The 24,606-nt window shown below is 44.7% G+C and overlaps 1 protein-coding gene across 1 annotated transcript in view; it reads left to right on the top strand.

Annotated features, from left to right (window-relative positions):
- Window positions 1-24,606, top strand: part of Ppn (proteoglycan-like sulfated glycoprotein papilin) — a 97,419-nt gene that overhangs the window by 51,571 nt on the left and 21,242 nt on the right. Inside the window, exons 24-33 of the mRNA XM_072289515.1 lie at window positions 2,055-2,234; window positions 3,184-3,393; window positions 10,149-10,319; window positions 11,488-11,700; window positions 12,839-13,018; window positions 15,688-15,738; window positions 16,589-16,759; window positions 18,864-19,156; window positions 21,372-21,462; window positions 22,988-23,152. Coding sequence (XP_072145616.1) covers window positions 2,055-2,234; window positions 3,184-3,393; window positions 10,149-10,319; window positions 11,488-11,700; window positions 12,839-13,018; window positions 15,688-15,738; window positions 16,589-16,759; window positions 18,864-19,156; window positions 21,372-21,462; window positions 22,988-23,152 — 1,725 coding nt within the window. The remainder of the gene's footprint in view (window positions 1-2,054; window positions 2,235-3,183; window positions 3,394-10,148; window positions 10,320-11,487; window positions 11,701-12,838; window positions 13,019-15,687; window positions 15,739-16,588; window positions 16,760-18,863; window positions 19,157-21,371; window positions 21,463-22,987; window positions 23,153-24,606) is intronic.

The raw sequence follows: 24,606 nt of genomic DNA, 5'->3' as shown, positions 1-24,606 counted from the left end.
GACTTGTGGGGTATAGTGTGATTGCAGAATTGAAGTCAGTCAGTAATGAAAGCATGACGCTTTTTTTATGTACCTTTTGCCTAGCGCCACTTTAGAAAAGTACAGGCTCAGTATGTGCCACCCAACCCATTGCATTTCAGTTAACAGTGTGTCACACTGCACTTTTCTGCACTGCAGAAACACTTTTATACCATTTTTGGGAAGTGCACATAAAAATGAAACACGAGAAAGAATACAGGAAGAGTGCTGGTCTAACAACTGAAAGGTTTCATTGGAAGAAAAAGATTATGTAGACTGAGTATGAAAGTCTTGTGGATGACGTGTGAAAAGTCATCACATATTCACCTGAAACAAATGAATGCAATGCTCCGTTTGATAGGGAAACTGACTGCTGACTTATACACATGTTCTTGATCTTGACTATGTTGTACGCCTTAGAAGTTTCATGTGTGTGCTGATCATGGTGTTTCATGACGACTGAGGTATCCTCAAAAGAAGGCATCCAGCCGCAATCACGACAATGTCTAGCAAGATGCGACGACACCATTCCCCTTAAGTAATTGGCATGTTTGTGTAGCCTGATATTTACACACCGGCCAGTTTGTCCAATGTAGACGCTAGCACACTCTTGTGTTTCATTTTTATGTCTGCTGCCCAAGAAGGAATAGGTTCCAACTTACCCACTTTTCAATCCTTCTGCAACACTTTACTAACTGGAGCAGCAATGCACTTCAAAATTGGTGCCAGTACCAGTACGACATTAGTACCAATACTGAACTGGTGTGGACTCATTGAGCAGGGCGAGCTGCGCTGTTAGCATCAAGACTTTGTCACCGTAGCATGCACGAACTCCGTCGACCAGGCCCTGGACTGAAATCTTTGACACCACCTCAAATTAACTTTTCATTAAAGCATCTTCTCTCCCTCTTCACAAATGTAGTAAAGATTTAGCTTACAGAACAACACAAAGTAAACACATCGATTCCTTGCCGTTTCATCTGTTTTATTATCCCTTTCGGACACAAATGATTTCTGTGAGCTGAAAAAGCGCTATCCACTTTTTTCCCATTCTTAGCACTGTTGAAGATAGCCAGCACCAAAACAGGCAGCAAATCTTTATGATTTTGGTGCATTATATTCCTTTACAAATGTGAGCTCCACACCTGAACTCCTAACATCATTTTAGCTCTGCAAGTAAAATAGACTATTTCATTTCAGGCGCACAGTATAGTACTTGGAAACACTGAGCCACTTCAGAGGTTCACCTGATATAAATAATTACTGTTAGGAAAAAAAGAAAGATATTACTATATGGCCACATGCTGATGCTGCCAGGAGAAATCCAGACGTCTTTCGTAAATCTTTTTATAAAACAACAGCAAACAATAACCAGTGTTCAAGAACAGGTCTAATAAGCAGTAGTCTAAGTATATAAAAGATAAATAGAACCTTATTAATAATGAAGTCGCATCCTACACAAAAGTACCTTCACTATGTCCAATATTTCTTATAAGTAGTTTTATGTGCTGATATCGCTGAGAAACATGTTAAGACATACTAGCTGTTTTGCTAAGTCTATTATCGAGCTTTGATCTAATTTAAATGTGATTATCGTTGGTTGGTTTTTCTGGTTATTGAGTGTTATCATGTCAAACTGTGAAACATCGAATGAATTTTTATCGAAGACCTGCTGCAAATGGCATGACCTCCCGAATAACGTCATAAGCATCACAGACTAATCAGGGTTTATGGACGCTACTACAAATATTTTTAGTTTTGAGTAACTAGATTCTTATTCATAGTTTCCCCTGGTTTCCATTTGTACACTTCTTTTGCACGTTTGTTTATTCTGCGTGTTTCTTATCTGAGAACTTTGTGCCTTATTTGTATTAACTGATCTGCATTTATGCAACTCACCTACCCCCCCCCCCCTCCTCTGTGTTGCCATAAGGCTTCGAGGGTAAAATAATCAAAAATCAAAATGAATTATAGATGCAGCGTCGCAGAGTGTTACAAAGTGTCATGCTCCCTGCTCTCCTCTCGCCTGTCCTCAGTGTCCCGTGACATCTGCGCCCTGCCGAAGGAAGAGGGTCCATGTCGGGCAGCCATCCTGCACTGGCACTACAACATGGCGGCTGGGCGCTGCGAGCAGTTCTACTATGGTGGCTGTGAGGGCAATGCCAACCGGTTTGAGTCGCGGCGTGACTGTGAGCGTGCCTGCCTCTCCGTTGGAAGTGAGCACACTGCAGATTCACATCTTCTCTATGCTAGCAAACATGAGAGGCCATGTATTCACCTATGTTGCACAGTCCACACTGTGTGTGCACCGCTTGTACCCCGCACTGTACGTGCCTTCTTTGCTTATGCTATGTTCCGAGTTAAGTATTCATGTGCTGGGTTGGTTGCTCATTTCATTTTCTTGCATTCCTTGTTCTCCTACTATTGAGTGGCAGTTGTGGGGATGCCAGCTTGTCTTATCTGCTCGACAGCAAAGGTGCAGCGGGAACGGGGTTGTCATAGCTAAGGCAGCTACAACAAGAGACAATGCTAGTGCTCTGCTGCCAGCGCCACCTCACTAGAAGGTAGTGGTAGGCGTGCGAGGAACTTCGTTGCTCCTGCAGGGCTTCAGGACATTAATGTGAGCACACATTGGTTAGCGTTATAAGCCATCCTGGATAAGGTTTGTAATTTGGCTGGAAAGCAGTGTACTTATTGGCATAGGCGAATGCCTGTCCTGTGTGCTCCAGTTCATAGTGCTGCACACTGGCCATTCGCCAATTGCGGCTGAAACACTATCATGGGCAAATTTTTGCCCTATTTCTCTTGACAGTGAATTCAGACATTTTAATTCCTTGGTTCAAGTTCTAGTCCGGCCTGACAAACAAGGTATTGGTTGTCATTCAGAGAATACATACCAGCACAATGCACAATGCCATTTGGTTCTCTTCACAAATCACCCACTTGTAATTTTTGTTTTCTCAACTGGGTGTTGATACGGATGCTCCTGCACACATTTGTCTTTCCATGTGCTAAAACCTTAGTGTGAAAAACTTCACAACATCCAGAGGAGGGTGTGTACGCATTGCATGCAGCACTACAGCAGGTGTCCTTTATACATTGTTGTTCTTTCACAGAAGAGCATGATGGCTTTCTTTGTGACTACAGGCAAATTTTGAACTGCAGGTCGAAACATCTGCTTGCTGCCGCAAGAGGCCGGAAACTGCGTGGAGTTCCGCGAGCGGTGGTTCTACAATGCGGAGGAAGGTCGCTGCCACCGTTTCTACTACGGAGGCTGCGACGGAAATGAGAACAACTTTGCCTCACACCTGGAGTGTGAACAGACGTGCAGACAGCCTGCTCCAACTGAGGAACCTGAGGAAGAGTTCCGACACGGTAAGGGTGTCGTGTGTGGGAGCATTCAGACTATGCAAATAAGAGGTCGAAATATAGAAAAGTATTAGGGGTTTGTAGCCAGCTTAGGCAAAGATAGTTTAATGATTCAATTTCTGCAATATTAGAGAGTTTTAGCTTGTCAATATACGTAATTATCGTTCATGGAATGGCAGGTTACTGTAGACATAGATGTGAACAGCTGGATTAGTGGCGCCATCTTGTGGCGCAGAGTTTAACCAGAGGCTCTTTTCTCCGTTGCCGAGGGTTGCGAGCTGGATACAGGCGACCGTGGAAGTTGCTGTGCCGAACTGGCCACAGCATCACCATTGCCCGGGGTGGCTCAATCGTAGTCCGGGGCAGCAGCGCAGACAATGTGCAGGTGACAGCAAGCCAGGAGTGACTCCACTCATGCTGCGTACACTCAACGCACTCGGCAAACACTAAAGTAGTGCAAGGGAGAGGAATTATGCATGTGCATTGCCCACATGGTACGATGTTCAACTCGGCTAGCAAAAGATTGGGCAGGTACTCAGATGCTAAGTTCACGTGAACGAAGCTCGCTTCCTTGAGGTGAACGAGTAATTTCAATTCGTGTGAGGCTAACTAGAATGAGGGAAGCAAAGTGCAACACCTCAACGCCATGGTCCACCAGGTTGTGTCCTTCCACGTGCGACAGGCAGCTTTGTAAAGCCTTAGGCCTAAGGTGTCGCTACCCTGACAACTGGCATCCAAAGAACAACACCCAAAATGGGCACAAGACATAAAGCCCCTTAAACTTCGTAAAGTAGTGACACTCTCCTCCTCCGTCTCCGTTGTTTCTCCTCTCTTTCACGCTCCCTCTTCGACCGTGGCGCCGCCTGCGATGCTCGAGCACAGCAGATGACCTTTCACAGAGTGAATGCACGCATAGCTAGGCAGTGCTCTTTAGGCGTTCACGTTGGCTTTCCAGCTCCGCGTAACTTCATGTACAGCATAGAATTCCTAGTCGGATGGTTATACAAATTCAGTAACGGCAGCTTTTATTTCATTTTTTGATAACTATTTCTTAAAAGGTATCTGAAGGAGTGTTAACGCTGTGCGTTGACGACTGCGAATGTATCGCTTGCCCTACAATTAGGTACGCAACATTTCTCAAGAGCGTGTCGCAAGATCTTGTTGCGAATGGTTGTAAATAACACGTTTACGATTGAATGACAACATCTTGACTTCCAGCAAGCCCTCGGCTTAAAGAATTCGCGGCACGTATCAGCTATGACGTACAAAGGCTGACGAAGATCACTGCTCTGAAGGTTCGAAAGTGTATTACAAGCTACAGTGGAGCCAACTTGCGTGCTTGCCAATCTAAGCACGCGCAAAGGCTCAGAAGTGGGCGCTGGTGCTATTATGTTTTTCATGTCTCAACGTCAACAGGAATACTGCGGCCGATCATCGAGTCGGGACTCTGCGTACACAAGAAAATAAAATGTTTTTAGCATTCGTGCGCGAAACAGGAGCGCGATAACAATGCTTGACTCAATCTCAAACAAGACCACTGTGGGCTTCAGTAATTTTTTTCTGGTTAATGACTTATCATGAATAACACTTCATCGTGTGTTGGTTCGTCCGTTTACCAAGTGACGTACTTGTCGCGAACCGAGTTGCACTGAGGTGCATGCATTGAGGACGCTGGCACTCCCTCCGAAGTAACATTTGCGAGACATTACTTCATTAGTGAAGTCATGATCGCGCAAAGAATCCCCCCACCATGACGCGGCCAAAATTGCGGCAAGTGAAATGTTTTATCTATATGTCAAAATGATATGCAACGGCATTCTAGTTGCAAGTTAAAAGTTTATTTCAGCATATATGCATTACAGATTTGCCTTTGCAGTCGCAAGTCCGTGTGCACCATTTATTGTCTCATTGCGTAAATAAACGCACCAGCCTAAGAGTCCTACAGCAAGTGTGTCTCAATTAGGCATAGTGACTGTAGAAACTAATAGTGGAATGAACAAGCAAGCGAACGACTATACGAGCGCGCGAAGTAAACGAACGAGCAAACGACTAAGCACGAACGACGACTAAACCAGCCAGGGAATGGGCGGGCGACCGCACATTTTCTTTGCGAGTGCTCCACCGCTGCATCTGAAGCTTCGCATGCTTTAAATTTAAAGCTCACGCAAATCAGCACATACGTCTCAATTACCTATGCTGCTGTCGCTTGGCGACAAACGTACCGCGTAACACGGTTTCGGGAGAGCACGCACGCTTTTCATCGGTGCCTCCGTATCGCAAATCCACCGGGCGACCGCCAACGAGGAACCCGAACAAATGAGGCAAACAAAGCTATTTTATCTAAAGAAGGCTAGTAAGTAACCACAAAAGGCAGAGAGTTGCTCTCCTGAGGCGCTTTCATGATCTAGACTGAAATTTTGTCAAAAGGACTGCGCTGAATCTTAAAAATTTCGTAACCATGTTATCGCACACAACCTCGCGTGCCCACGAACTCAAGCCGGTTGGTGTACAAAACGATTAAGCGCACCAAATACGACTAACACGACCACGTAGTGCGTATATAAACAAAGCAGACGTTGCGTAAAAATCGTGTTAAAGCGTGCGTACAAATGACAACATGCACAGTGAACTGTGCAATATCTACTACGTTATTGCCCGCAGCACAATACGCAAGCCTGGCACATAATATACTCTGAGAGACTCACAACTTACCTCGCATAGTCGCGCGGAGGAAGTTCTCCCTCCCGGTTCGGTGAAGCCATATGTCTTCTTAACCCGTCGCGCTTACCGGAAGGTATCGCGAACAGATTGTTGCCTTTGCTAAAGCTATATTGGCATCCGAACGCGCAGCAGGTCATGGTCACAGCAAATGGCGTGAATCGACGTCGCACTTGCCACAAAAGATCCTTCAAGGCGTTCACAAAATCAAAACAACACAGAATAGAATTGGAGAGAATGGCGCCAACAAACGCCGCTTCTCGAGCAAAAATGGCACTGAAGCGCGACTGTAAACAAACGAAGCCGGCTCAAGGGGCCACGTGATGCCATTAGGCCAATAGCGACGCGGCGTCGGCTTCGGCCAGAGCGCTCGTGGAGGAGGCGGCATTCTTCAAAGTGTGACACTACTTTACGAAGTTTAAGTGGCTTTAGCAAAACAGGCAGCCGCAAGGAAACGTCAGCTCTGTTAGGTGGTCCTACCCTGCTCGGTGCACACAGCATCCAAGTTGACGGCACCCACCGTCCCAGACGGTGTCGGAGCGCCCGGTGCCAGGCCGCAATACCAGTCAGCCCGTAGCGGCACCCGTGGCCCGCGGCCACCCGGCCCCCAGAGCCGCGATTTCATCAGCGTCAAAGAGATAGAAGAAGCTATTTACATAAGAAATTCGGACCACCTACGGGGCTTCTGTACTCACTCGCTTCAGGCTTGCCAATGCTCCGTGGGCGCTAAGCCTCTCTCTCCCAAGATGTAGACCACGTGGCTCTTGTACCGACGAATGTCATTAAAGAAAAATAATTTGCGAAAAGGCTTAGCATGTCGACGAGGTCGGACACACTACGGCCACCATCGCCTCGCTCAAGAAAGCATGCCGCATACTCTAGCGATCAAAATCCACGCGAGCCCTACGCTTCGGTTCAAACAAAGGTCTCGAACGAAGCATAACTGTTAAAACTATCGTTAGGTTAGGCACGCATCATGCAACCGCACTGAAAAACAAGGGACAAGGAAGGAACACACAAGACAGGCGCGGAATCCGCGCCTGTCTTGTGTGTTCCTTCCTTGTCCCTTGTTTTTCAGTGCGGTTGCATGATGCATTCCATTAACGACCACCAACTAGCCCGCTTATCCCTGTTAAATAGGTTAGGCACCACATCTGGCGCCCACGTTAGGCGCCAGATGTGGAATTCTCACCCGTGCTCTTGGGACAAACGAACGACAACGCAGTAGTGCAATCACAAGGGCATTTATTGCACCTTTCATTGATCAATTGATGCCTGCTAGCCGAGTTGCTAGCCACAAAACATGCCGATGGGCGCGTGACAAATCGCGGAAGTCCGACTCACCGCAACCGGATAAAGAGCGAATATGCTCGCCCCAAGCTGGACACCAACGCCTGGTCGTTCGCGCGTACGGTCACGCGAACGGTTGCCCGTTAGAACGAGGCCTCGCGAGACGGTCTCGCTGAAGCATGAACGTCCGCGCCGCTTGCCGAATCCGAGCCAAAGAGGAAATGCCTTCTCCTTTCCGCGCCCAAGTAACCCCGCTCTTAGGTGGCGTTAGCAGAGCCACACTCGCGCCATCTCTCGCAAGGTGCTTCAACAACACCGACTGCCGCGGGCACCATGCCACGCGGCGAAACCGGATTACAGGAGACGGGAGCTATGTGGGAAAACAACATATCAGAGGACGCATTAGAGTCGCGCATCGCCACACCAGAGAGGACACAGATATATTATTGCAGTTATTAACTAATATTCTGCTTACGTGCCAGTGTAAATCGTCAGCAGTGATGCAGTTGACAACATGCAGCCCCTTTTGTTTTATACTGCACTTCATTGAGAGCATGTACGCAAAATTGTGTAAGTGTTATCATTGAATAAGCAGTGGTAGAACAAAGAATGTTGCTGAAGCCAATGTTACGACAGGGGGGGCTTGTTTTCGTCAGGGCAGCAACTGCTTTTCTTAGCAGCGTTTATGTACGCATAGCTCACCCTTTCCCACCTGATATTTCTTGTTCTACCATTGTTAATCACTTTAAGCCTCCATCTTCCTGTGAATCTCTCTTGTTGGATAAAGTGTCACAAGGTGTCGCTACCAGCATTGTTACTGCCATCCATGTGCACTGTAACCCATTATTTATGTAAAGAGTAATAACTGTACATACAAACTAAGACTCTCTATTGTCAAGCTGTCTCAGTTGTCTGAGTCATGCTCGGCCTACATTATCACTGTGATTGGTCAGTCATGGATGGAGGACGATAAAATGGGAACATAACTCAACAGCAGGAACCCTTACATTACTCCAGTCCCTGAGGTTACTTTCATATATTATGTCTAGCTAGAGTGATGTATTGTGGTCCTGAAATCCTCACCATAATTTTTCTGTGCAAAGAGAGTGCTTAGTTGCCGAAATAATCGCAGTTGAAGCCTGTATGGTTCTTAAGGACAACAGGTCACCAAAGAGAATCCGTGGAGGTATGTCATTCATATATTGGCATAGCACAGTAGTTCTCCTCTGTGCCGGTGATCTTGGGAGGTCATATCCTGCCACCTGGTGAGTGACAGAGGGCTACACATATAAAGAACAACACTCCCACGAATGTACAAATCAGTGTGAAGAGGCAGCATGAGTGAGTTCTTCTGTGATCTGTTTCAAATTGGCTCAAGTGAATTTTTGTGTCTTGTTCAAATGCAGTGTAATTATCTTTTTATTATTAGTGGTAGACTATTGTTTCCCGATTGTGAAGATGAAATAAGACATTGTCAGGAGCTGGTTCTGTATGCACACGACACTGGCAAAAATCGTGTCTTGTATTTACTTCATTTTCTTGTGCTGTTTTCGATAAATGTGATGTCTCGGACATCTTAGCACACTTATTTGTCACTTTACCTTGACCTGACCTTTTCCTTTGGGCCTCCTCTCAAAGGAGCCCTGACGTAAAATTGGACCTGAGGGGTCACGAAGACAATTCAAATCCATGACTTTTACTGACTTCTTTCTTTTTTAATTTTGAGCAGCCTACCTTGCGTCATGCGTGGGTGTTTAGATGAAAGCACAGAGGCCCTCCTGACGTAACAATTGAGGTAGTGGTTTGTTATGTCTTATTTTCCATAAGCCAACACATTTCACTGTCGCTTAAATGCCTTAACTGTCAGTGTGACCACTTCACATCTTGGAAGATTGAAAAATAATGTTTACGCATGATGTGGTTCAGCACCAAGGACCGAATTACCGAATATAACGAGATAACCAAGGCTTTCTGCCTGGCTCGCAGAACTCTCCTACCCTATTGCGCTGGGCTTAGTTGAGAGCAAGCCATTTTACTCAGACAGCTGCAGACGGGCTGCTCACTCCCCAGCCTGTCACTGATGCACAGAATGTATCCTGAGATGCACCCGACAGACAAGTGCAGAGTCTGCCAAAGAGAGATGGCCGGCTTTGCACACATGCTGTGGAATTGCACGAAGTACCAGGAAGAAGCCAAGTCTGGGAGGATCCCACCATGACTCGAAGCAGCCTCAGGAGGCGACAATCAAAATGAACAACTCTGGGTCGTCCAGCAGGTCATCGAGGTGCTGGCCCAGCAGGGACTCAGCGAGCCGGCAATGGCGAGCGGGGACCCAGGCCGCGCGACCGGCGCCCAGAAGACGACATAGGCCCCATCCGGAGCGTGCACACAAGCATGCATTTTACTAAAGGCTCATATAAATGTTTTACCAATCCAGTCCAATTACACATGAGTTATTGCCTAGAGTACACTGAGTTAGGCCTTGAAGACATTGCAGTCTTAAATGTATTTCAGAATGTTTTAAACTTTTTACAAGTGTCAGCCCAATTACAGACTTAGTTTGCTAAAAAGTCTTGTATAGAAATTTAAAATGTTATTAATAGCTTGTGCAACTTCAAAAAGTTTGCATCATTGGGATTCGACTGTATGCACTTGTCTCACCTCAAAGACTGGCCTGCCTACATTTTTTGAAATGTATAGCTTAAAGCAGTAGCTTACATTACTGTACAGCACATTTTGAAACTCCTGCGCAGAGTTCTGCTTCATGCCGAGTGAGGCAGGCCCCTGCACCAACATGGAGGTGCGCTGGTTCTATGACAAGCAGGATGGCGTGTGCCGTGAGTTCTACTATGGTGGCTGCCTTGGCAATCGGAACCGCTTCCGGTCCCGTAGGGACTGTGAGGACCGCTGCTTCAGTTCTCAAGGTAGGTCGGCAGTGACAAGCTCCTTGACACAAGTGGAAATGTCTAGAAAATCTGAATGCTCGTGGAAGTGCTGTTGCATTCCTTGGCAAGTCATTCATTTGGAATTCCTGCATCCTGCTTTTTCACATGTACAACCTGCTTAATAGCTTACAAAAACAACAGGTCCAAGGTGTGGACCTGAGTTGTATGCAGTAATGCAAGGTATATACTGGCTTTCTTGGCAGATCTTCTCCGACTGATTCACCGATAAGTAATCAAATCTGCTGACTTTTCGTCCCATAGTAGAGAAGTGCTTATTTACTTACCAAGGTTATATAATAGTGCAATAAATGTCCAAAAAGCTTCCAATGTGCGTTGTTTAAAAGAATGAACTGCGAAGTTTCATTTCATCAGCACTCACATATTTATCCAAAGGGACACTTGTTTTTGACATGTAGAGTGTACGTAAAATTACGCCATTCGCCGTCAGCGATGGTTCTCCGGTAGTCAAGAAAAATACTCTTGGGAACCTTCATGTATCAATTGCTTTTTGACAGGCGCCTGTCCCGATGACACCAGACACACATCTAAGCAAATGAAAAGCCTGTAAACAGAAAAAGTTCCAAGTAGTAAAAATAAAGGTACTGCTCAGTATAGTGTGAACTTGTATGAAATTATGTAGTTGTTAGGAACGTTTACAGAGGACATAGCAGTTGCTTTGCCGGCACGAACTAAATGGCACAACAGCCTAGGTTTAGTAAGCCAGCCTCTGACTCAAGACCTGTGTTCCATTGACAATGCATCCATTCCGTCTTCCTTTTGTTATTGTTGAATTCTGAGCATTTCTGAGTGTTTATTGCGTGCATGCTTAATGGATATAAGCACTGGTGTTTTGACATTTGTGTTCTTCCAATCCTGGGCATTTTCTTGTGGGTGTTTCTTTAGGGGCAACACAGTGAGCCCCAACAGTACCGCCCATACCCCATACATACACCAGTTATGTACTGCCCAGCCATGTGCACAAGCACTTGTGCTTACGTGGGCTGGTTATGTTGTATTTGTAGTGTTGGGAAATAAATAATAATATTTTTGCTGCAGAGCATCCACATTTGAAGGCGTATGTTTAGCTGCATACCGATTGATTTCTGGTGCTCTTCTCCCTCGCTTGCCGTCCTACTACTACACGCAGACCTGTGCTTGTTGCCGAGAGTGCAAGGCCCGTGCAGTGGCACGTTCACCCAGTGGTTCTACGATCCCGAGACGGACCGGTGCCATGAGTTCACGTACGGTGGTTGCCAGGGCAATGCCAACCGCTTCAACGACCGTGAAGCCTGCGAGAATCAGTGCCGTAAGGGGGTGCCAGTGCCTACAGAGCCACCCATTGAGCGCCCCACGCCCCTTGGTGAGTAGCACGAGTTATGGTTGTGAGGTGTCTGAAGAGGCCAGCTGTTTTATCAGTGGCATTCCAAGGGTGCAAAGTGAAAACGAAAAAGAAGGGAGATCCTATTAAACCTTTAAACGTGAATGAAAGTGTGGAAACCTGTAAAAAAAAAAGATACGCAGTTTCTTTTATTTGTGCGAATTATTCATATGAGCTTGCAAAGCCCATGTCATTGAGCTTCGTTTGTTTTATAAGGAGCAACATCAATTATAAATTCATTTAACCTTCTTATTTAATCACAATAAAGCGAAGAACTACCTGAAGCCAACAGACAATGACAACAAGTAAAGCACAGAGAGAATTGCTTGTTTAATTGGAATGGAGAAATTATAACTAAATGAAGAATTAATGTGGATGAAAAAGACAACTGGCTGCTGGTGGGATATGATCCCATGTTTTTGCATTACCTGTGTGAGAGTCTTACCGGTTGAGCTACTGTGACGCCGTTTTCCTGTCCACTTTCTTGGGTATTTATGTATGCATACTAGAGTTAGCCCTTGGAGGGTTAGTTAGTGCCACCACTCACGGCCATGACTGGTTGTGCTTACTCATTTGCCATTTTCCTAGCCCGAAAATAATTCCCTCAGATGCGACACCCATGCTGTTATCCCCTCATGTGCCTGCTCCCTCCTTCAAAATCTCACAAGGGTGGAGGAAGTTCTTTTGAGGAGGATATTGGCTGGGGTAGCCCTCACCCCTGCTGTCACCTTTGAAGAGAAACGGCTTCTTCATGGACGACACCACCTGCCCGAACTATACGACCCTGGCACAAGACACCTATGTGTACCACCTGTTGTGGACTTGCCCTGGCACACAACGTATCTGAGAGCCCTTGCTCAGATGGTATGGCCTCCACATTGACCCACACGCTGACTTCGGTGTGTGGAGCCAAGGTGGCTGTAATTACAGAGCCTTGCTGGACTTCCTACACGATGCAGGGTTACATACACATTTATAAGTATTTTTAAAGCTATGCCTTAAGGCATCCTGCCTCTAACTAAAAGGAAAAAAAAAAGGTATTGTGTTGAGATATCAAATCAATCAATGAGTCAACCAAAATCAATTTATGTTCACAATGCTTCTCTCCTCTGTTTTGTAGACGTGTGCACACTCCCGAAACAGCCTGGACCGTGCTATGGCTTGCTGATGATGTGGTACTTTGACACTGCAACCCGTGAGTGCCGCAGCTTTACCTACGGAGGCTGCGAGGGCAACGACAATCGCTTTGAGTCTCGGGAGCTCTGTGAACAACGCTGTGGCCACCATGGTGCAGGGCCAGGTGAGACATCTTTTGCTGCCTTTTCACGGACTCTTTCAGAAGCACTGTCTTACCCCCATATTCAGAATTGCCTCTTAACTTGAAGGCCATACTTGACTTCATCTAAATCACAGCTGTCATGAACACACTGAAAGAAATGCAATGAGTGTCTTGGGCACGTTCACGCCAGTTGTCCTTTAGATCAAGTCAAGCATTGGCTTCAAGAAGCATTTCTGAATATGGAGGTTGGAGCAGGGCTGCTGAAGTGTCACAAGCACACAAGCATGACAAGTGCATAAGCGTCACCACGATGCGTCACGGCAACATCAAGAATATTATGGGCAGCCCTTATGGCATTGTTCGTGCGCACTTTTTTGGAAATTGAGTGAAAGAAAAAGCAAATTTTGTTGACGAATATCGCTACGATAGTTGATATTATTCAAACATTGTCAAGCGCTCTAACCTCCTGCCGTTGCAACATACAAATAACAACAAATACTGCCATTGCAACATGGGCATAAAAGCAGCAGGAAAGCACCCTCACATTGGTTAAACCCTACATTGAAGAAAAACTTGTTTCCATTAAAGTAAATTACCTGGTATACATATGATAGTGTCTTTATTTTTAATCAATGTTAGGAGAAGCTTGAAATATCTTGCTCGCAGCCTCTAGCACGGTTCTACTTCGTGAGCTGGATTATCTAAAAGGCCGACATAATTTGCAAAAGAAATCTAAATGCATAATTATCAAATTAACTTTTTTTTCAAATTAACTTAATCTAATCATACTTTACGCCGCATATTGCAATTTATTAATTGCAGCAAATGAGTTCATAAGTGATATCTATGTGGAACAAATTCTTAAGATGATGTCAACTTGAAGATATGCATTCTCAAACTTGTGATGAAATGCATATGGCGTGCTTCAATGCATAAAAGGCATTTCAATAAAAAAGTAAATGGAACAACAGGGGCATTGATGCCACAAGTTTGATAGTGCTTATCTAAACTGGTTCAAAATTCGTTCTGAGTGGATGTGTCTTGTGAAACCACTGGCTTCAATTTGTAAGTGCAATATGTGTGCTAATGTAATCATTAAAAAGCTTATTAGTGAGATTTTAATTATTTGCATATTTTCTTTCTTCTTACAAGTAATGTCTGCCTCTTTGAGTAATCCAGCTCAGTGAGTAGATATGATTGATATTGCCACATCCCATATCGCCAGGCCATGAAGGCCATGAATGCAACTCTGAAGTAGCACAAGGGTAGAGAAACAAAGACTAAGAGGACGTTGCCGTGACTCTTCTGATAAGGTGCGTTTATTCATGCTGCATGCCAGCTTTCTTGTCCCTCCTATGTTGTAACAATATGCCATAGGCAATTTTTACAAATTCTGTTAACTTTAGAAGAAGTGCTTTACAGATGTACGCCAGTCTGACAACTGATACATCAAAGACAGTGAAACTTCTAGTTCTACAAGTCCTTCCGAAGTACTAGAGGTCTGTTTGCTGGCTCGTGGCCTCACTAGAACACAGCCGCAGTGACGGCTCCCATGGAGGCTCCATTACAGCACCACGACATCAGCTTTCACTGCTGCAGCTGTACAAACTTCTAGCTGGCCTACAGTGTGGAGCCAGTATAAGGCGACAAAAGAACCAAAAATTACGGATTTCTGTTTAAAAAAACTGCATATAGTACCGTATTTACTCACGTAATGGTCGCACTGGTGTAATGATCGCACCCTTGAATTTTGTTGTCAAAATTCACTTTTTTTTATTTCCCGTGTAATGATCGCACCCCGAACTTGCCGTAGCGATATGTCGCGTGCCAAGTCTAGCTAATAATGATCGCGCTATCCGTCGAATGCTACGCGAACGACTCTTCAAGACAAACCAAGCGGTCTGCACGCATCAGCCATTCTCAAGCAGATGCCCCATTTCATTCGTTTCATCACTTTCCGCACTTCCACGACAAAAAAAAAGAAAGGCTACAACCAAACTGGCCTTTATTATGTGTAGGCTTTATAATGGCTATGAACAACAACAACAAAAAAGGCGTCTTTCGGTTCTTCTTGTATGCACTCGTGGGCACGCAACAAATCGTGAGCGGCAACGATAGCAGCCACATTTACACTGATACGTTAGAAGTGTACCCTATTCATACGCCGACGCTTGTAACACGGCTAAGATATTCGCCCACTCTAAGCGGAAACGTGCTGTATTAGGAACATATTAAAGCAAACTTGTGGCTTCTGCAGATGTTGTGTTGTGTTTACATTTCATATCAACCATGCAGTTGCACGCTGATTTTTGTCCCGCAAAAACCATTGTGGAACTCCCTTAACAGTTTTGCTATAAAACACCTGGTGTGCGTGCGTGTGTGTAGTTACTTAGCATGCAAAGCAAGTTTAATGACACTTACGCCACTTGCTCTGACTGATCAGTCAAGCCCGTAACTGTCCTTTGTGTCTGTAGCATAGTGCCATTGCCTGATTGTAAGGTTTGACAGTCAAAGCACACTTGTCGACACTGGGTGAGAGTTACCATTGAAAGCGGCAATCGACTGCAGTACAAATTTATTGTAGTCACAGCTACACTTGGCTCCTTGTGATGTTTGTGTGTGCAATTTTTGTTGAAGAGCTCACAACCTTTTGTCGAACCCTTTGCTCATGTTTGTCTTGGTCTTTCTAGCCGTAGAACCACCCACCCGGCATCCCACTAAGCCTAGGCATGTTAGAAAAGGTAACACCCTCCCGTACTAATATGCACTTGCATGCCTTCTCACTTGCACTGCTTGTTCCTTTACTTAGTAATAACAGATGTATTAAAAGTAATAAATGTAGTGCATACTAATACCTGCAATAGTGATTAGTAATATTTGGTGTACTTAATATTTGACCAACGTACATTGTAATGGTAATAATGCTAACTGGGTGAACATTGTTTCTACGCTGTCTTGTAGTGACAGCCCATTGGTCACTGCAATATTTTGCATTCCTACATGAGCATTCCTTTTCTAAAAACCTGGAGAGATTTCATTCGGTAGCCTGAGGTATGCCTTAGATGAGACTAGCTGTTTAAGTTAAACTATAGGGATAGCTTGGTATACAAGAGCTTTACTCCTTAAAGCCTGGAAAGAAAAAGGGAGAGAGAAACTTTTGGCTAGCCCTACAATTCCTACCTCCGCAGTATAAAGATACTTAGCATATAGAGAAGATTATCATGCACTAGTTAAGATATATGATGGGTAATTCTGCTCTGTCAATGCTACCAGACAAAGGAGGGTTTGGTTAAGCGGCCATGGAGGATAACCACACTAATGCTACTCATATCAGCGTTCTTATAATTTTCAGTTCACTTTCGAGTAGACATTCTCCCTTATGTGTATGCCACTTTTCTGGCTTTCCTTTTCTTTTACTGGCTGCGCTAGATGCTGTGGTCAGATGTATTCTTTCTAAAGAGACTGGTACTCAGTATAATGGCAATAATGTTTAAAAAGTTGAAGAACACTAAAGCACGTAGTAGTGTAGTGCAGACAGTGCTAAACAAGGCGGCAGCAAAAGCCTGCAGAAGCTGTGACTGAACTGTGCAGGCATATGCAAGAAAACGGTTGACCCCGGCGACTGCAACGACGCGCATGAACGGTGGTTCTACGACGCACAGACCGGCGTCTGCCTGCAATTCGTGTACACTGGCTGTGGAGGCAATAAGAACCGGTTCAAGTCGGCCGAAATCTGCATGAAGTTCTGCTCTGGGGTTACAAGTAGGTGGAGGCGGGCCCATCAAATGTTTCTTGCATGTAGATGTGAATGCGCTGCTCTGTTGCATGCTCGTACATGCGCTAATGCGAGCCGACTGCTGTTGCAATAACTGCGATGAGCAGGAAGTCGCACATTCTGCATGGAGCTAATTGAAGAGGTGTGCGAGGTTTCAGAATGTTAGGGATGGTAATCTTAGAGTCTTAAGAGATACTGCATTCAGGAATGCACCAGCTCGTGGTACAGTGTGCCTCGTAATTGCATCGGTACCACTGATGTAGTCACACCTGCTGTACCTGCCTTGTGCAGTAGTTTGACGGAGAGAGTTTGTGGCATCTGCGACAGATGCCAGTGTTATGTTTTCTTGACAGGAAAAGCTGCCGTAAAGAAAGGAACTGCCTCCAGATAGTATTCAATCTTGGGTTCATCTCATGTGAGCCATGGTGCTGTCTTGGAGTTGTCATCGCTGTTCTGCCGCTGTCCTCGTTATCAGCAACACATTGTCCTCAAATCATAGTCATAGTTGCCGTGCTGTTGATCTCATTGCTGTCATTGTTGTCTTTATTTTGTTGTCATTGTCGTCACCTTTGGCTGTCATTGTCATGCCATCATTTCATCAGTTGTTGTGCGTTGGTGTTACCTTCGTTGTCATCTCCTTTGCTGTCATGTCATTGTCATCGTATTTATCATTATCAAGGCAGCTTTGGCTGTTTTCAGTGGCATTCAAAACTATCTTATGAGCAGCTGTGTACAAATTTTGTGGTTAGCAGACATGGTGAGAGAGGCTTGCGCATGAGTATGCTTCCCATTGGTGCTGCTTTTTACACATTATGAAATGCACTGATAGGATGGGCAATAAAAACATGCTTTGATAGGTAGTACCCTCACCCCTATGAGCCAGTTTTGTTGAGTTACTCGAAAACAATTCATTACCAAAGTATATCATTACACTTGAGACTAGAAAGCTGGTGCTAGTTGAAAATTCAAATTTTCTTTAGACGAGTTTATGTTATGGAAGTAGTCAGGCATTTAAATGGAAACAGAGAGTCTTTCCTTTATTTTGCCTGCGTGTGGACATATATTAGAGTGCAAGAAAGCCTGTCAGTATGCTACGGAACACTGGAAAGCTCTTATGAGAAAACTGGAATAATCAGCTAAAAGGTTTCTTACAATGTAAGCACTAACGGGAAGATAAACCTTTGTAACCTTTTTGAAACCTTTGTAACCTTTTGAAACCTTTACGTCCTATCCAGTAAAAACAGGATAGGACATATATAGGCGGCTGAATATTGTCACGTGGTAGCGACGGTGAAGAAAGCAGCCAAACTGGGAAAGACTAAACTAGCGTTTTATTGAGCGAACTTGTGCCCTCAAAAAGAGGCTACACTCAAAGAATGGCGACAGCGGCGAACACAGTCGGCGATCTGTGATAATCTGATCAGCGGGTCAAGCGCGTCGGCTTTTATACAGCAGTGTTCGAATGTTCCAGACTAATCCTTGGGACCTGCGTGTCTTCCACAAAGTTCTACACCATTCGCGTCACGTGATGAAATCATATAACACAAGGTTCGGTGACAACAGACAGCGGATAGAAGCGTCGATAACGTTCCAGAAACTTCGGATACATGCAGGCACTTCCCGCACTTTGCGATAACATTTGTTAGGCGGCGAAACGTGGTCGCCTGATAAAGATAGGCAAGTGCACGTGTCAATATCAATTTAAAGCAGCTATATTATTCAAATGTTCTATAACCGTAAGTGACATGGAGATGCAGCTATAAAAAAAAAAGATGATTCTAGATGTTCTTTGTAAGCTTGAATGCCTTGAATAAGGGAATACAGATTTAACTGTGGGCAGAGTTCAAAGCTGTCAACAAAACTGGGCCCACATGTCGTTTTGTAACAGTTGTAAGAACTCTGTGCACTTCTGTTGGCCGTCAGCTCTCACTAATCATGGCTGGCACTCACTCGCTAGAGTTTGCAAACCAGCACACGAAGCTCGCAACTCTCAACCAAATTCTGGCTCACGCAGTGTTTCTTAAACAACGCTGACCTCCTTGCCCAGCAGAACCGCACCTTCAGGCAGTGCTTTGATCTCTGTGCTTGCAGAGGACACCCCCGAAAACGAAATCAGTGAACCCGACTTGGACGGCGGTAAACAGATGCCACCATCTTCTCGGAAGCCCGAGGGATCGGACGAGGAGTTGGACCCACGTGTTAAGCCACCGATGGCGGTCACGCCGTTTCCGGCACTGTTTCCGTTGACACCAGCAGCTCCACCACAGACACCAGCACCGGAGTGCCTCCCGTCAAACTGCGAGGACCTGCACTGTCCCCTTGGGAAGAACCAGACGGTGGACCACCGTGGTTGTGTCCAATGCCGCTGCAGCAACCCTTGCGAAGTAAGCATGACCCGTTGTCGGTGTCATTGTCAGCAAATATGGCCTGCAGCTTCTGGGGAGAATGGGCTGAGAATGGGGCTGCAGAGGCGAGCAGAAAGAGAGAGAGAGCAAAAAAGAAAAAGGGGGACCCAGGGTGGCAGTGCTAGGAAAATAGCAAAAGAAAAATGAATAAGCCATTTGGTTGCAACTTTATTATGACTGACAATTGTTAAGGGGCTACTAAAGGGAGATCTGAAGTGTAGCTAATTTAGCTAATCATACTTCTGGGCAATATCAGAAAGATAAGCCTTGGCACAAGCAGGAGTTTGGAAAGCCGGTAGAGGTGCAGAAGCGAAAGACAAACGCCCGCCAAGAAATGCAAGATCAAGAAGCCCAAAAATGAACAGTGAAAGTGAAATCTATGGCAAAAGTCACCAAGATGCGAGTAATTCAGTATCATGCATTTCTAAATTACCTTACAATCGAATGCTTTTATAATGACGCACTTGGGACCTCGTAAATCCTTCGTTATACAGGTCACTTAATTGTGAAGGTCGCGCACCATATCGTACTCAATCGAGCAGGCTCAGCACATTTAATAAAGGAAGACCTTTACTTAGCATAAATTCAAGAGACACTTTGTAAAAAAATACAGTCAGCAATTATTTTCTGCACATTTCGTGCAAAGAAATTTGTAACCGAAGACAATTTTATGGCATTGAGCTTCGCAACATGCTGTGTGCTGAAACCTGGGAGTGTTGGAAGGTACAGCTGCAGGCCATTGAAAGCTGCTTATTACCAGTGTTGGTTTCCGTGGATACAGTTTCTACAGCTCGCTGTTGCAGAGGGTGAGCGCGAGGACTTGCTTTTATTTCTTTTAGTTATTAATTCCCCCCCCCCCCCCCTATACAGTCCGCAGAATTATCGTCTAGGAGATCTGTTTTAGTTACTACGAGGAAATCGGTCACTGGACGCTGGATTTGGACACTGCCTGTAATGTTTTCCTTCTTTTCTTCATGGGGAAAGGGTGAAGGAGCGTAAGCACTAAAGCTACTGCAGGGACCAAACCTTCTTGCGCTGTGTTTGTTTTGGTGTCAACCGGCGCTTACCACGCACACTGCAGCTTGGCGGCGGCAGTGGAGGGTAGTGGTGGCACCACTATGCGCATTTGTTGCAAAGCAGCAAATCAGACTTCTCAATTCCTTTGTTGTACTGGCATGTTCCTTGTACTGGTCCTTGCTGAAGTGCATTCACAATACAGATGAAAGACGGGATCGTCAGGACAAACAGAATCCTTTGCATGCGCTCGCACCTTTCTCTCCTGGGGGATTGCCCAAGAATGGGCACATACTGTGATCATTTATGCATTGCTAAAGTTATCTGTTCAGGCACATACCCAGGGGAACACGCCCAGTCACCCAAGTAGTCTACAAGGCCAGAAAGCATCGAGCAGCAAGCATGCTACTCGGTGACATGTCTGCTTGGCAAGACATTGCATGCCTATAGTGGTCCAAGTTTACTCTCCTGCAGGTTTTTATTGTGTGACATCGGCCAAAGTCCATCCAAAGTGGGTGAAGTAGCTAAAGAAAGCTGTCACTATCAAACAGCAAAAAAGGCAAACAGGTATGAGCAAAAGTTAAAACTTTTGTTCAGTTTTTTGAGTACGTACATAAGGCACATAGAGTATGTACATAAGGCACATTAGTTTGGAAGAGTAAACTCTTTTTTCACAGGCAAAGCCACTGGTAGTTTGGCTCTGTCACTGAGTTTTCCAACGCTGAATGCTTTTGAAATTTCTGCTGTGGTGGTACTCTAAGGTGGCCATGGCTTCGAAGCATGGTTTGCACCTGTATCCATTTACAGTGCGTAACTAGACTCGAACTTCTTCTATTGATTAGATCATTCCTGTATGCTTGCCAAAATCACTACCTTGTTTGAATGCCTCAGTAAAGGGCAGTGGGTGATTCTTTGAGAAAGTGTCTGTTATGAATGGATTGTCTGTAGAACCAGCTGCACTGAAGGTCCTGTCTTAAATTAAACCCTCAGCTGTGCTATGCGTTGTCAGACTGTGTTGTAAGGAACTTTTCAGAAGATGAACAGGTTTCCGAGTTCCCTTTAAGTCTGCTTTAAAAATAGTCTACATTGAAGCATCATGTGACAATTATCAAAGAGCCAGGCTTTGTGTATGAGTCAAGAATGACGACCGTAACTTTAGGTGTTCGCATTTTTTTTTCAGACCTTTTCGTGCCACGAAGAAGAGCTTTGCAGGATTGAGGCATATCGAAGTGCCGACGGCAGCGCCAACTATCGTCCTGTGTGTCGCCTTGGTGAGCGTTTGCCAAGCCTTTCATTGTGGTTTTGCTTTGCATGTCTGGCACTTTGTATGTGTACTTTGAACTGCCCCATGGAAGTCCTCTGAACCAATGGGTTGCGTAGCTTGGTTTTCAATTGTTTCACCTTGAGGAAGCAGGAGTCGTGGAACATGGCAAAATTAAAAGCAAATCACCTGACTTAGGCACTCTAGGTGGCAGTGTCACTTGCCGCAGAAGCGTTGTGCCATAATACTGTCGTAAAGCAATCCGTAGAGGTAATGGGAAATGCTCCAGTAGCAGTGGTTCTCTGCTTCAAAAGCTGCGCTTCCTCTGAAGTTTGTCCATTCAAATTTTGAGTCATAAATGCTCTCTTATATTTTAGGAAGTATGTAACAGTGAGCTATGTTTTTTTCCACAAGAGTGTAAAGGAGTTAACTCGGCATCAGTACAACCATAATTCACTAAACCTCAATTTCATTGCAAAATACCGGACGATACTATGTACAGTTTGCCAACTGCACACGGTATTCCTGTGAAGGTACCACTGTGTGTTGACTATGCCCTTCACGACAAGGTGTGTGCATTGCCATATAATAATAAAATATACATGTTATGTGTTACTATTTTCATAAATTACAGCTGAATGAGACCAGCAAGGCAAGTTGGAAATTCAGTTGTTTAAGCGCTATGACATTGGTTGGTAAAAGTGTTCTGCTGATCCACTTTTGTGTACGGTACATTGCTGTTACATTGAACAGTAAACAAGTTAATGCCTGGTGTCCTCTGTTTCGTCACAATTTCATGCTGCGAATGTGACATGTTATTTTCTGCTTGTCATTTGTTTTTGCTTTTTACATTCAATGCAGCTCAAGTTCTATTAACTCTAAAAAAACATTACTGGCAAGTGTAAGAGTCCCCTGGTTACTTGTTAAACAATTCTGGCTTCAATGCTCAGGAGGTGGATGCCTCATGATGTCATGATACACTGGCTCGCTCTCCCTGCAATTGCTGCAGCTGCTACACACGAGCGTAACCATAAAATATCCATGCAGCAATCTTGCTTATATTTTTATGAGTGATGTTATCACAACTCTTCTTACTGCTACATGAAATAAGCAAATTGGGCTGTCCCACGACATTGTGATAATGCAGATGATGCAATTTTGAGACCAACTCTAGCGTAAAACTAAAATATGCAATATTTATAAACCTTACTACTTGCTAAGTGTCATCATTTTACGTGTGAGAAGCATGCGGTAGGATTTCTACAACTTCAAAAACAAGCAGTATGATATTTTAAGCTAATGAATCACATAAAAACAATTGTAAAGCTGCACTTTCTGCACACCAAACTAAAATTCCAAAGACCATCACAAGAGCATTTCAGCAAGAATGCGGAAAGGAGCAGAATTCTGCAAAGGTGTAAAAGAACACTGGCACAAAATTGTTGTGGTATAATTGACATATTTCTGCTTTAGCTTGAGGCCACACTTTTGACATGTGTAAGTTCACTGTAACAAGAGTTTTTCTTATTGAACAGTGAACAAGCCTGGCCACTGCCCCGTAGCCGAAGTCGAGGCACAACCTGCAGCCGTGGTCCGAGCCGACTGCCGAGATGTTTGCCGAGTGGACGCCGACTGTCCCGACGTCCGCAAGTGCTGCTACAATGGCTGCGCTCACGTCTGTGTTCAGGCTGTTGTTACTGGTGAGGCTTAGTAATCTTTGTTTCCTTGCTTTAAGAATTTGGAATTTCATCGCATTGGTTGTGTAGTAGGAGCACACAAATAGTTGAAATTTCGAGTGGAAATTGAATAGTCCCTGCTAGTCAACTCATACTTGATTTGAAAATTCACTATTCGAAGTTGTCCAATATTTTTTCTTCTAATATGCAAAGGAGAAAAGCACTTGTCGATATCTCGAAGATACTAGAACAACATTTGTGAGGACTGTTCTGAATGATTCCGGGACAGAATAGCTGAAGTTGTTGCATAGGGGCACCAGTTTCTGAGCGACCGCACAGCACAGATAACTTCTGGTGAATAATTTATAGTCACTCAATAAGAATATGGCCTGCATTTAGGCAGCCTGTATGCGAATTTGTCCCAGCTTATTAGTACAGTCGAACCTCAATATTAAAGAACACGGATATAACGAATTATTGGATATAACGAAATGACTTTAAAAACTTTATCACCAGTATCAGTGGTAGCAGATGGGTGCCTATAACGAATGTCGGATATAACGAAGGTATTTTTGTGTCAGGTATGACGGTTATAACGAGGTTCAACTGTATTTGGTCAGTCTCACCATGTTTTCATCCCTTTAAAACAATACACAGTGATGTAGTATGTAACTACTCTCCTTCGGCGAAACCCGCCGTGGTTGCTCAGTGGCTATGGTGTTGGACTGCTGAGCACGAGGTCGCGGGATCGAATCCCGGCCACGGCGGCTGCATTTCGATGGGGGCGAAATGCGAAAACACCTGTGTACTTAGATTTAGGTGCACGTTAAAGAACCCCAGGTGGTAAAAATTTCCGGAGTCCTCTGCTACGGCCTGCCTCATAATCAGAAAGTCGTTTTGGCACGTAAAACCCCATAATAAAAAGATAATAATCCTTCGGCGAACACAACACTCTCAATGCATCTAGCAACATGCTGTTCCCTTGTTTCATTACTGTCATTGTCACGGTATTCCGTACAGTAATTGTAACCAGTTGTTTCTCATTTAAAATTTCCTCAGTTGTCCGGATGTGTAATAGTGAAGGATATTACATGCATGTGTGTGTGCATTTAAGGCCGATTCCTTTTTTTTGCCAAACAGACTCCGCGCAAACTTCCTATGTCATGTGGCTTTGGAAATGAAAAGGTATTTCTATTTGATCTGATTTAGAAATTTCACTATTTGAACACTCCCATTGTATACTGCACATTGTGTAATGAGGGAGCCTAACATAAGTAGAATGTCTGGCTAAGCTGCTGCCTGGTTTTTAGGTTATGATTTTGTACAGAGGAGGCGTAGTGCTGAGCATCATCTTGACAACCTCTTGAAGCGACTGGTATGGGGGAGGGGTTCCTGAGCATCCCTTCATGAGCTAGAAGAGGCAGTGCAGGGAACAAAATAACGTTTGATAAACTTAAAGGTAACTCTGTAGCATAAGA

This window comes from Dermacentor andersoni, chromosome 7, assembly GCF_023375885.2.
Source record: "Dermacentor andersoni chromosome 7, qqDerAnde1_hic_scaffold, whole genome shotgun sequence".
NCBI lineage: Eukaryota > Metazoa > Arthropoda > Arachnida > Ixodida > Ixodidae > Dermacentor > Dermacentor andersoni.
This window is presented reverse-complemented; position numbering and strand designations above follow the sequence as displayed.